The 13,708-nt window shown below is 50.0% G+C and overlaps 1 protein-coding gene across 2 annotated transcripts in view; it reads right to left on the reverse strand.

The window, feature by feature from the left end:
* Positions 1-13,708, reverse strand: part of LOC140403197 (noelin-2-like) — a 473,392-nt gene that overhangs the window by 27,973 nt on the left and 431,711 nt on the right. For both annotated transcript variants that reach the window (XM_072490948.1, XM_072490947.1), the window contains exon 3: positions 7,198-7,353. In XM_072490948.1, coding sequence (XP_072347049.1) covers positions 7,198-7,353 — 156 coding nt within the window. The remainder of the gene's footprint in view (positions 1-7,197; positions 7,354-13,708) is intronic.

Genomic DNA, 13,708 nt, shown 5'->3' on the forward strand with positions numbered 1-13,708 from the left:
ATTGAACATTCGCTTAGACCCAGGATGGGGCTCAAGATAAAATAAATGGAGACACAAAGTACTTGACAGATGAACACTGCCATCATCGAATTGGTTTAGAACAGAAAAATCTGTTCTAATCGGGGCAAAAAAAAATGATAATTTGGGGCAGCACGGTAGCACAGTGGTTAGCATAATTGCTTCACAGCTCCAGGGTTCCAGGTTCGATTCCCGGCTTGGGTCACTGTCTGTGCGGGGTCTGCACGTTCTCCCCGTGTCTGCGTGGGTCTCCTCCGGGTGCTCAGGTTTCCTCCCACAGTCCAAAGACATGCAGGTTAGGTGAATTGGCCATGATAAATTGCCCTTAGTGTCCAAAATTGGCCTTAGGGTTGGTTGAGTGGGGTTACTGGGTTATGGGGATAGGGTGGTGGTGTGGACCTTGGGTAGGGTGCTCTTTCCAAGAGCCGGTGCAGACTCGATGGCCGAATGGCCTCCTTCTGCACTGTAAATTCTATGATTCTATGAAATCCTGAAATCAAATCAAATCAAATAAAAGTAAATCTATCAAACAAACGTGCCGTTTGTCATTGTCATAGATTGTCAAACCTTTAAGTAGCAGGGAAACAGTTGATTTTTATGCCGTAATTTTACAGAGGACACGATTCAGCGGACTCCAACTCCTCTGAGTGATGCAGGAAATATGCACAAGATTCATTAGGCATGGAAATCATCGACAGGACCAGTCCTAGTTTGGAGCATACGCGGGGAACGCAGGCAATGATTATGAGAGCTGCTGTCTTGTTATCTTACCCATTTCATATTAACCCCCACTTATTGCTTTATCCAATCATCTCTCCTATTGTACTGGGTTTGATCACAGCTTTTGACACGTTAAAGAGCAGATTATCTCCCAATTTACTGGCGAAGCCAAATGTCCAACTCCCGTCTGCCAAAACGGGGTTTTGGACATAACTTTGGGGTGCCTAGTCCTGCTAATGTAGACCCCTGAGAGGGTCAGTCTGTGAGTAAAATTGGGTCTGCATTCTCAGAAGAATGAGAGGTGATCTCATTGGAACATACCAGACTCTGAGGGGGTGGGGGTGGGGGTGGGGGGGGGGGGGGGTGACAGGGTGGACACTGAAAGATTGTTCCCGCTGGCCAGGGGAATCTAAAACAGGGGGAGCACAGACTCGGGATTTGGGGCCAACCATTTTGGACTGAGATGCGAGGAAATATTTACTCAAAGGATTGTGAATTTTTGGAAATCTCGCTCGCAGAGGGAAGTGGACGCTCCATTGTTGAATGGATTTAATACGGGCAGATTCTTGGTGCCTCAGAGAATTGGGAGACTGGGGTCGTGGACAGAAGAGTGGACTTAAGGCCAATACTTAGCCATGGTCGTATTGAATGGCGGAGCAGGCTCAAGGGGCCATCTGCTCCACTCCTGCTCCTCTTTCCAGTGTGTTGATGTGAAGCTAAGCTGATAATGCTGCTTTTAGCCATTCCAGGGTGGTCAGCGTTGACTTTGTTCCCCATTGACGCAATACAGAGCTCACCATCGTAATGAGATCACCAAACTCCCCTGCCTTCAACACACCTCACTGGCAGCCCCACTCCCCTTGCCCAGTTCAGGCAGTGACTCACCCTTCCATTCTCACCCCGATTAGAACCTATCGTCTGAACGAATGCCGTTAGCTTTCAAGTCACGTGCCAAGCTCCTTCAAACTTTCACAGCCAGTAACAGTTCTGGACTGCATCGACTTGCGAGAGTCTGTTCCGTGTTTGCTTCAATAGAAACTCAATTCACAATTCCAATGTACAGGCCTCACTGAAGCTATTTCTGAATTGGCTCCGGGGTGGAATATGCCTAACTGGCCACGGCTTTACGGACATGAAGCCAATTGCTTGAATAGAGCCCGAGGCCACTGTAATCTGCCGTGTCAAAAAATATTAATAATGTATTGTCCAGGGAACAAGAAACAATGGTTCAATCTTAGTTGCGTAGAAAGACATATTTGTTTCTTGGAATACAGCCACACGCTCAGGCCACACCCTGTGTACAGTTTTGGTCCGCTGAAGGAAAGGTATCATAGAACCAGGGCAACAGAAGATCACTAAAGTAATTCCTGCGACAGAGGGATTGTCCGATGAGGAAAGATCAAATAGACGGAGCCTTTGTTCTCTCGAGTTTAGAAGAATGAGGGGCGACGTTGTTCAAACGTTCAAAATTCTGACAGGGATCGACGGGTAGTTGGTGGGAAGGATGTTTACCCCAGTCTGGGGAGGGAGGTGAAAAATAGGGGTCCCGGTTTCAGGGTACGGAGCAGGCAATTTAGGATTGAGACAAGGAGAGATTTCTCCATACTGAGGCTGGCGGATTCTCTACCCCAGAGGGATTTGGAGGCTCAGCCGTTGAATTTGCTCAAGACAGAGAGCGGGAGAATTCTAGGTATTAAAACGAAAATCAAGGGATACAGGGACAGTAGCATTGGGTAGCACTGTTGCTTCACAGCTCCAGGGTCCCAGGTTCGATTCCCGGCTTGGGTCACTGTCTGTGCGGAATCTGCACATTCTCCCCCCGTGTCTGTAATAATATCCACTCATGTACATAATGAGATGCAGACAGGCAGTGATTGAGACACAGGATGACCAGTAAGCACACAACACAGTGCAGCCAATCACCAGACAGGACACTACCACTATAAAGCCAGTGGGCACTAGGTTTCCCGCTCTCTCGGACCCAGCCACTGAGACAGTCAGAGTCCACGAGCTAGCAAGTGCAAACACCATGCGGTAGCTCGTAAGTCTGGTCAGGCTACTAAAAGGTCTCCAGTCAGTTCAGTATAGTGTCGACCCACAGCTGAATATGTATATCAGTTCTATCGTTGAATAAAACAGTGTTGGATCTTCTCCAGTGTTAGACGTCTGTTTATAGCTTCCCTGCATCAAGTGCAGTCCACATCGAACCTACCTGCCAAACACATCCGTGTGTGGGTGGGTTTCCCCCGGGTGCTCCGGTTTCTTCCCACAGTCCAAAGATGTGCAGGTTAGGTGGATTGGCCACGCTAAATTGCCCCTTATTGTCCAAAAAGGTTAAGTGGGGTTATTGGGTTATGGGGATAGGGTGCAGGCGTGGGCGTCAGTAAGGTGCTCTTTCCAAGGGACGGTGCAGACTCGATGGGCCGAATAGCCTCCTTCTGCACTGTAAATTCTATGCAAACGGTGAAATGGAAGATTGGCCATGATCTCATTGAATGACAGAGCAGGCTCGATGGGCTGAATGGCCTACTCCTGCTCCTACTTATGTCCAAATGTTCTAAGGACACAAACAAAATCACAGCCACATGCAGAAAAACACAGCCATAAATGCAGACACACCGACATAACACTGTTGCTTCACAGCGCCAGGGTCCCAGGTTCGATTCCCGGCTTGGGTCACTGTCTGTGCGGAGTCTGCACGTCCTCCCCGTGTCTGCGTGGGTTTCCTCCGGGTGCTCCGGTTTCCTCCCACAAATCCCGAAAGACGTGCTTGTTAGGTGAATTGGACATTCTGAATTCTCCCTCGGTGTACCCGAACAGGCGCCGGAATGTGGCGACTAGGGGCTTTTCACAGTAACTTCATTGCAGCGTTAATGTCAGCCTACTTGTGACACTAATAAAGATTATTATTAACACAAACGCACGCAGAAACACAGAAACAACACAGATAATGGGGAGATATTCAGTCCACGATCATCGAAGGAAAAGCAACACGGGTGGAAAATCCCGAGATAATTGGGAAACGCGATTCTCAACAGAGATATCGCGCTTCCCGACTTTCCCCGTCCCTTGCCAGCGACACCACGAGGCGTGAACCTCATTTAAATGTATTTTAATAAATTTTAATGTAGTACCCTGGAACTGTGCCCTAAACCTCTCCCTGCACAGGTTGGCACGACCTGGTCAGCACACCCAGACAAACAAAATACAGGGCCCCCCCTTCCCACCCCCCCTTCATGGACATTGGGGCCCCCTTGTCCAAATGGATCACTGGCATCTACCCTCCCACCCCACCTCAAGGATCGCTGGTATCAGGGTCTGGATGGAGACCCATTGAAAGGGCCCCGTCCCTCCTGGACCGTCCCCCACCAGGCCACATCCCCATCAGACACCCCCCCACCCCCACCCCAACCAGGCCCCACTCCCACATCCTGGCATTACCAGGCTGGAAGATTCGGCGATATTCCATCTTGGAACATTTAATTCCATTTAAATGTACAGCAATCAGGTCCAGGCTGTTGCAAATCCCGGGCAAAGGGAGAGGTTCTGAAAGTGGGGTGTGGGATGAGGGGGGGACCTGAAAAGGGGGAACGTGTAGAAATCAGGCAACCATTCAAAATCATATCCCAATCTGCGAGGAGCTGGTCATGCTGGTGAGCTTAGCCCCCCCAGAAAGCTCTCTGAGTGCAGGCTTGACGGGGCAAAACTCCCCCGAGGTCCCAAAACACGGTAAAGTGTTGGCGAATAGTGGGGTCAATCTCAGTGCTGTAGCCACCAAGAAACAGCTCGCTATATGTGCCCGAAACAAAAAACACAGACACACAAAAACACAGCCACACAGAAACACAGCCACACCCAGGCACACAAAAACACAGACACACAAAAACACAGACACACAGAAACACAGCCACACCCAGAACCACAAGAACACAGACACACAAAAACACAGCCACACCCAGACATACAAAAACACAGACATACAAAAACACAGCCACACAAAAACACAGCCACACCCAGACATACAAAAACACAGACATACAAAAACACAGACACACAAAAACACAGCCACACCAAGACATACAAAAACACAGACATACAAAAACACAGACACACAAAAACACAGCCACACCCAGACTACAAAAACACAGACATACAAAAACACAGCCACACCCAGGCACACAAAAACACAGACACACAAGAACACAGACACACAAAAACACAGCCACACCCAGACATACAAAAACACAGACATACAAAAACACAGACACACAAAAACACAGCCACACCCAGACATACAAAAACACAGACATACAAAAACACAGACACACAAAAACACAGCCACACCCAGACATACAAAAACACAGACACACAAGAACACAGACACACAAAAACACAGCCACACCCAGACATACAAAAACACAGACATACAAAAACACAGACACACAAAAACACAGCCACACCCAGACATACAAAAACACAGACATACAAAAACACAGACACACAAAAACACAGCCACACCCAGACATACAAAAACACAGACATACAAAAACACAGACACACAAAAACACAGCCACACCCAGACATACAAAAACACAGACATACAAAAACACAGCCACACCCAGGCACACAAAAACACAGACACACAAGAACACAGACACACAAAAACACCGCCACACCCAGGCACACAAAAACACAGACACACAAAAACACATACACTCAAAAACACAGACACAAACACAGACAAACAAAAACACATGCACTCAAAAACACAGACATACAAAAACACACACACCCAGATGTACAAAAACACAGACATACAAAAACACACACACCCAGACGTACAAAAACACAGACATACCCAGATGTAGAAAATAACAGACACTGCCGGATCCACAGAGAAAAAGATAACCGTACACAGGCACAGAGATAAAAACCCAGATGCGCCAACCGTAACACATTGACACCAATACACACACATATATACACAGCGACAGTCACACACGCATTTGGAAACACAGCCACATACTAAAAAATACAGCTCTCTCCTGCTATATAGGCGGAGGCAGAAGTCACATTACGAAATACAGTCCACGTTAGTCTCTCTGTACAACCTCCTCCGATGGCAGAGGGTGAGTGAGGCCACCTTGTTGTTGGAAAGATGAGTAGGAGGATTCGGGTGCATGTTTCTGGCCTCTGCTCAGCTTCGGCTAATTTCATAAAGCTGCAGAAATTTGCATTTGGTGCTCACAAGACCATATCATTCAGAATAGACATTGCTCATTCCCCCACCCCTTCAAATCGAGGTGCGTGTCCGTGGGCGTGACGATCCCCACGCCCAGGAGAAAATCCAGGAGTAAAGCTTGGAAATGAAGGGTCCCAGTAAACCTTGTCCAAATTGGTCCTGTATATCTTTAAATAGAGGGTGCGATTGAACAGCCTTGTTTACTTGGCGTCGGGCCGAGGCTGTTGAACCTTATGAGAGGCCTCTCACGGGATTTCCAACGCTCAAAACGTATCGCAAGATTCAACCGAACCTCACTAGACGTTGCAATCTGGATCCTGCTCTCACTGGGAGTGATCCAGATCAGCGTCAGTAAATGAGCCATTAGGTTAAATTAAATACTGCATTCTCCAGTTGCCCGGGACTTAACGGCCGTGCCAGGGACAACTCACCAGGGCACCGTTTAGTGCTGGTCAACACAAATGTAGAACAGGCGTAACGGCACCCATGGGCATCTCGCAGGCCATTAGAGACTTCCAGGTGGTCGGAGCAGGGCAAGGCCGCACCCCTGCACTCCCCCTGACACCTTGGCAGTGCTAAGGTACCCAGGTGGCAGTGCCATCTGACAGGGCCACTGCCAGGGTGCCCTGGTGGCACGGCCAGTGTGCCAGGGTGGCATGGCTGGAGTGCCCATGTGCCAGGGTGGCACTGACAAGGGTCGGGCCTTAGGGGGCCAATGCCAATGAAAGGGGGATGAACCCTCAATCTCACTTAGATGTCGGGGCACCCTTTCAAAATGGTGGCCCGATCTCTTGAAGAGCCACGCTGTCCAGCGGGTTCAGCTCCCCAGTGATGACAAAAATTCTAAGATTTATCTAGACCAGGGAGAAACTCCCCTAGGCCAAACAAAATGACCAAATGTGGGTGAATATTGGTGTGGATCTCACCCATAAAAACGGCAGGAAACATCCTGCTGAACACGCCCAAAATGACACAAATGTTTTGGTTGAATTCCGCCCGGAAATTCACTGTTCCCGGCACCAATAGTACGTTTTGTTTACAGGGAATTGACAGTTTTGAGCTGGCTTTTCCTTCTGGGCAGTCAAACACCCAAACTGGCCAATCGGCATCCGGCAAGACGGTCGCGTGCAAGGGTTTCTGACCGAGGTGCATTCTTGCAACTTTGTGGAGGGATATTGGGGAAGAAAGGAGAGCCACCCACGGTATCCCCATCGTACCTGAAAGTTTTTGTTCAACAAGTTCGTTTGACTCTCTGCTGCAACTTTCAATCTGGCGTTGAGAACTTTCATCAGTGATTCTGTGTTCCGCACATACTGGAGATCCCTGTAGGTGCGAAGATCCAGGACCTCTATAGACTGGGAGATGTTTTGAACCTGGAAAACAAAGCATTGGATTTACCACATATAACCAGTCTCTCAATATATCTGTATGTCAGTCATGTCATGTCAGGGAATGGATATCATGGATTATCAGTTAGACACGCAGAGTGGCAGACTTAAACGTGCCAGAAGCTACATATGCACACACACATAGGACCTTGTCCTTTGCAGACAGATGGAGCATGTCCACACATTGCACCTTTTTCCAAGCAACAAAAGCTCGGGGGACAGCCATTCCCTAGTTCATTCCCCAGGCCAATCCCTTGAGCAATCAGAGTCGACCTTCCTGTTTGAATTTGAACAAAACTGGATAGCAGCTATTCAGTGTTGCGTTCTCCACGGCAACGCGCCCCACCCATCAGAGCCCACTTGCCAACCAATCGGTGCTCTCCTCTCATGCAGGACAGACTGTTGCGCTTCACTGTTGGTAATTTCCTGTGATATTTCCTGATGGGTGCAAGGTGAAAAGCTTTGATAGCCCCTCTCTTTGCACACGCACACTCATAAAAACAACAAATTGCATTCATATAGCACTTTCGGAGTCACAGAAACTTTCCAAGGCACTTCATGGAGGAAATTAACAAAGCAAGGTTGATACCAAGCTCCAGAAATAAATATTGGAGCAGATAATCAAAAACGGGTCGGAGAGGCAGTTTTAAGGAGCGTTTTAAAGGAAGAGAAAGGGGTACAGAGAATTTGCGGAAGGGAATTCAGTAATTAAAGGAACATATTTTCCCATGTGCCTGTAATCCGGTGACTAGGTGGTGTGCCTCAGGGGTCGGTGTTGGGACCACAACTTTTCACAATATAGATTAATGATCTGGAAGGAGGAACTGAGGGCTTTGTTGCTAAGTTTGCAGATGATACAAAGATCTATCGAGGGACAGGTAGTGTTGGGACAGCAGAAGGATTTGGACAGGCTAGGAGAGTGGGCAAAGAAGTGGCAGATACAATATGATGTGGAAAAGTATGAGGTTATGCACCTTGGTAGGAAGGATGGAGGCATAGACTATTTTCTAAATGGGGAAAGGCTTAGGAAATCAGAAGCACAAAGGGACTTGGGAGTCCTTGTTCACGATTCTCTTCAGGGTAATGTGCAGGTTCAGTCGGCAGTTAGGAAGGCAAATGCAATGTTAGCATTCATGTCAAGAGGGCTAGAATACAAGACCAGGGATGTACTTCTGAGGCTGTATAAGGCTCTGGTCAGACCCCGTTTGGAGTATTGTGAGCAGTTTTGGGCCCCGTCTCTCAGGAAGGATGTGCTGGCCTTGGAAAGGGTCCAGAGGAGGTTCACAAGAATGATCCCTGGAATGAAGAGCTTATCGTATGAGGAGCAGTTGAGGACTCTGGGTCTGTACTCGGAGTTTAGAAGGATGAGGGGGGGATCTTATTGAAACTTACCGGATACTGAGAGGCCTGGATAGAGTGGACGTGGAGAGGATGTTTCCACCAGTAGGAGAAACTAGAAGCAGAGGACACAATCTCAGACTAAAGGGACGAATCTTTAAAACAGAGATGAGGAGGAATTTCTTCAGCCAGAGGGCTTCCCGCCCGGTCCAGGCACCAGAACCACATCTTGAATTTTCCAATAGCCTGCTTGACCAGTGCACGTGTTGACGTTGAAGCCCCGTTGTAGCGAGTCTCGGCGAGTGTTTGTGGCCGCCATGCTGGCTTCACTGAGGGGGTACCCTTTGTTCCCGAGGAGCAATCCCTTCAGCCGCTGCGTTCCTCAAAAACAGCTGGGATCCGCGAGCGCCCAAGATGTAACTCGTCACAGACAAACTAGACATGGAGGGAGTGGAACCTCTTGCTGTTCAGAAATGTCCCCCATGCCGCCATTGGGGAATGCAGAGACACATGGAGGACACCCTGCACCCAGGGACATGCCTGCTATGCAGGTGAAGCCCATGAATCTGGCTCACCTGGTCCCGGTCGAAGGTGGTGGACATGTGGGCCATTGCGAACAGCATATCTATGACTTCCCTTATCCACTTGTGCACTGCTGACTGGGAAATGTCGCACAGGCCACCCAGGCAGCCCTCTAGTGAGCCATTGGCATAGAGGTTCAGAGCGGCAGTTACTTACAGGGCCACAGGGAATGGGTGATCTCCCAGTCAATGTGATGCCAACTGTAACATCACGTGGCGCAGGTGGTCCAGTGTCCCCGAGGATAGACACAGTCTTCTCCAGCACTGGATCGCTGACATCGGGAGGTAATGAAGTTCGACAGCGATGTACCCGTGGCTGTAGTGTCTCCTCCGAGGGTCCGCTATCTCTGGCCCTGATCCAGAAGATTAGCGGGTCCTGCCTCCCCCTCCTCTGCAGGGCGCTGGTCCTGGCCACGCGCAGCGGCATGCCGATGTCGATGCAGGATCGCAATCGGAAGGGTTGCCATCTTGACCGGCACCACGATCCTCCAGAATCATAAACTGAACGGCTGAGAACATCAAGGTGAGCGCTGAGGGTCCCTGACAATACCCTGACCCACAGCCCTCTCAAAATCTGGGACATCCACCCTTGCGCATTCCCCTACGAGAGCGCCTTTCCAATGAGTCTCGCTCCCTTCTCCGTCACACAATAACCCCATAGTTGCCCTTCTCAACTCAACTTGAATGATGCGCTTCGGCCCTCGAGAGCCTCAGCGGTCCACAAGCCCCCACCCCCCTGAGCCCCTCCCCTCCCTCTTCGCCCCACCGTGAGGCCAGTTGGGAGCATTCAGTGGACCGGAGTTCTAACCCCCTGGGGGAAAAAGGATGCTGCACCCCAGCACCCATGACTGAAGGCAGAATTCACCATAAGGCCTCACATCTGGGAGCCACATCTGTGTAACCTCTCTGTTATGTGGACGTGAGTATGAGCCTTGGAGTTCAGTGCTTGGGGGCTCGGCTTCCAAAGGGTTAACAATTCAGCACCATCCAATTACACACTCATACATTGTGATGCTGACTAAATTGGCACAATTGACTCATTAAGAACCTGTTTAGGCAGCTGGCTTCACTTGGTGAGGCACACCTGATGGGTGTGAAGGCTGAGATTTGTAGTCAACCTCATCGTTAGGTAGCACGCTCGTTCCCACAGCTCTCAAGAGCCTTCCAACTTGAACAGCCGGCCACCCAGACACTAATCCCCGACAGCCAGCCCTCCATAATCGCCATACATCTCTTGCCCTCCGGCTTCACAATGATGCCTGAGCGTGGGGAGATCATTCTCAATGAAGATTTCCTCCCCCCCCTGAGAGAGGGTCTTCAAGCCTCATCCGCCTGGAAAACACCTCTTGTCAGAGTCTGGCACCCATGCCCGTACAGACTGGCACCTCGTGGGACCGCCCAGGGCCCTCACAGTCGCTGACCCTGTGGATTCGCCTGCTCCCACCCACTTTCCAGCGGTGATCCGGATCTGGAATGGTGATCCCTCAGTGGCGATATTTCCTCAAGCCCAGCAAGGAGGCCATGGGTGGCGGTGCCCGCACACCAGCCACTAGATCCCTTTTCACTGTGAGAGGCTCACAGACATGAAGGGTCACGAAGGCCTGTGAGCGACCCCACTCCTCCGAGATGCTGGCACTGAATCCCCCCCCACACCCCGGCTCTGAGTTCAACTTATTTGTGTCCCCCGTGTCCTCTCTGTTGCCCTCTCTGCGGACTGAGTGCTCACCCGCAATATTCCCTTCCGAGGTGAGGTCAGCGGGTTCTCGTGTTTATCCAGCTGTTGTTGATCGCACCGGCAACGGATGAGTATTTTCAGTGAGAGGAAGGAAGTCCCGGCTCGCTAATGATATTATAAAGTATGAGGTGCCCGACCTTCCGCGGCCGATTTCCCGTTACGCCATCAGCGGGGGGGGGGGGACCCGGAAAATCGGAAAACGCGATTCCCGCCCGTTTCCCGGCCCTTTGCCATGTGAGACTGACCGGGCGATTTGATTACAGGCAGCACGGTAGCACAAGTGGCTAGCACTGTGGCTTCACAGCGTTAGGGTCCCAGGTTCGATTCCTCGCTGGGTCACTCTCTGTCCGGAGTCTGCACATTCTCCCCGTGGGTTTCCTCCGGGTGTTCCGGTTTCCTCCCACAGTCCAAAGACGTGCAGGTTAGGTGGATTGGCCTTGATAAATTGCCCTTCGTGTCCAAAACGGTTAGGAGGGGTTATTGGGTTACGGGGATAGGGTGGAAGTGAGGGCTTAAGTGGGTCTGTGCAGACTCGATGGGCCGAATGGCCTCCTTCTGCACTGTATGTTCTATTACGTGTCACAACCCAGTCTAACCTCACCCAACACTCACTTACAAACCCAAATGGGCAATCAAGGTGGAAGTTGCTAACTTTACCTTCTGTTGGCCTGGTCACGAAGGTCACCAACCAGTTCCCCAATTGCATTTCACACAATTAGAATGATTAGAACAAGTCAACTTGGTTTTACGAAAGGGAAACGTTGTTTGAAAAATGCATTGGAGTTTTTAAGGGTGTGACTAGTGTAGGCCATGAAGTTTGGCTTGTGCTAGGCAGGAGAGCGGTGGAGAGATACCCTACTTCCTCCACTACGGAAGGTGAGTCAGGACAACCATGGTACACAAGGTGGGCGGCAAGGTAGCACAGTGGTTAGCACTGTTGCTTCACAGCGCTGGAGTCCCGGGTTTGATTCCCGGCTTGGGTCACTGTCTGTGCAAAGTCTGCACGTTCTCTCCGCGTCTGTGTGGCTTTCCTCCAGGTTCTACGGTTCCCTCCCACAAGTCCCGAAAGACGTGCTTGTTCGGTGAATTGGACATTCTGAATTCTCCTCAGTGTACCTGAACAGGCGCCGGAGTGTGGCGACTAGGGGATTTTCGCAGGAACTTCATTGCAGTGTTAATGTAAGCCGACTTGTGACAATAATAAAGATTATTAAGCATTTGGGAATTAAGTCCTTTCACTTCCTCTTTTTCTTAGCAGAAAGCACTTAACTGCTTTTGAATTGGTGATGACCTTCAATCATGGCTAATGTGTTTTAAAATTGTGGTTAGGTTCATGGCAGGGCACTTGAGATGCATTCAAATATGAAGGGAGATGAAAATAAACAACCCAGAGACTTGGCTGTCTGGAAGCTATTACCCTCTCAATTACAGCCTACTAAAAGCTATTTCTCTTTGAAAGTGAATAGATGCTTTGCAGATCAAAGGATCTGAAGACATTTAAAGCCTTGTGATGTGTTTTGGCTTTCTACAAAGTAACACCTGCTGCTTTCCAAAGTCTGAGGCAGCAGGTGTAAGGCACAGGTAAGTGAAAAAGCAGTGATTTGGCAATGTTTCTGCTTGAACTGCTCTTTAGCTTCCAGGCAAGGGCGACTGATGGAGAGGTCTCTGATGTGGAGGGGTCTCTGATAAGGGAGGGTCTGACGGGGTCGTGTGGGGGGGTCAGGTCACCCTCATGCATGCTGTGGGGGCGGGGATGGTGACCCAGAAATTCCCATGGTGGTGCCAGGGAGGGGGAAGATGCCCCTACTCATCAACAGAGGGGGGCGGGGCAGGATTTTGCATTGTGAGGGTGGAGGGGGGGGGGGGGGACGAGATGGGCCAGCTGCTGCACCATTGGTATTGGACCCCCCACTCAAAATGGCGGCCTGATAGTGGGATTCGGAAAGGAATCCTGGGCGCTCCCTGTCATGTATCAAATATCATGGCAAGGGGGAGTGAATCACTCCTGGTCGCTGCTCCTGGTATCAGGGCAGACCAGGGCGATTCTACCCAAATGAAGAATCCTGAGCCACCTGTCCCCATTTTGCTGGTGTACATTTTAAAGTATACAAGTTCGGACAAGTTCCCCTTATTACTGTTTTTCCCTTCCGTGATCCTCCTGCCTAAAATGTTTATGTGTGTAGGTACTCCTTGTGGAGGCAGGTTCCACAATGTCACTACCCTCAGAATAAAGGTTTCCAGTGGATTTATCAGTGACCATCTTATACTTGCGGACTCTAGACCTGGTCGCCCCCTTCGGACTGGAAACATCTCTCGTGCCTACCACCCTATTAAATCCCTTCAAAGTGTTAAAGAGCATCATCAGATCACCCTCGAGCCTTCTCTGTTGAAAATGAAATGAAATGAAAATCGCTTATTGTCACAAGTAGGCTTCAATGAAGTTACTGTGAAAAGCCCCTAGTCGCCACATTCCGGCGCCTGTTCGGGGAGGCCGGTACAGGCATGTTCTGGAGCAAAGGAGCGCCAGCTGGTTCGGCCTTTCCCGAGGGGGTACAGCTTTTTCCTTCTGGGATCTCCTCTGATCCGGCTCCTTTGGGACAGCCAGCATTGCTATGGTGGGACCCCGTTCATTCCTTTCTAAGGAGTACATGGAAAAAAACTCAGTCCAGCCTGATGCTCGATGCAA

This window comes from Scyliorhinus torazame, chromosome 27, assembly GCF_047496885.1.
Source record: "Scyliorhinus torazame isolate Kashiwa2021f chromosome 27, sScyTor2.1, whole genome shotgun sequence".
Classification (NCBI taxonomy): domain Eukaryota; kingdom Metazoa; phylum Chordata; class Chondrichthyes; order Carcharhiniformes; family Scyliorhinidae; genus Scyliorhinus; species Scyliorhinus torazame.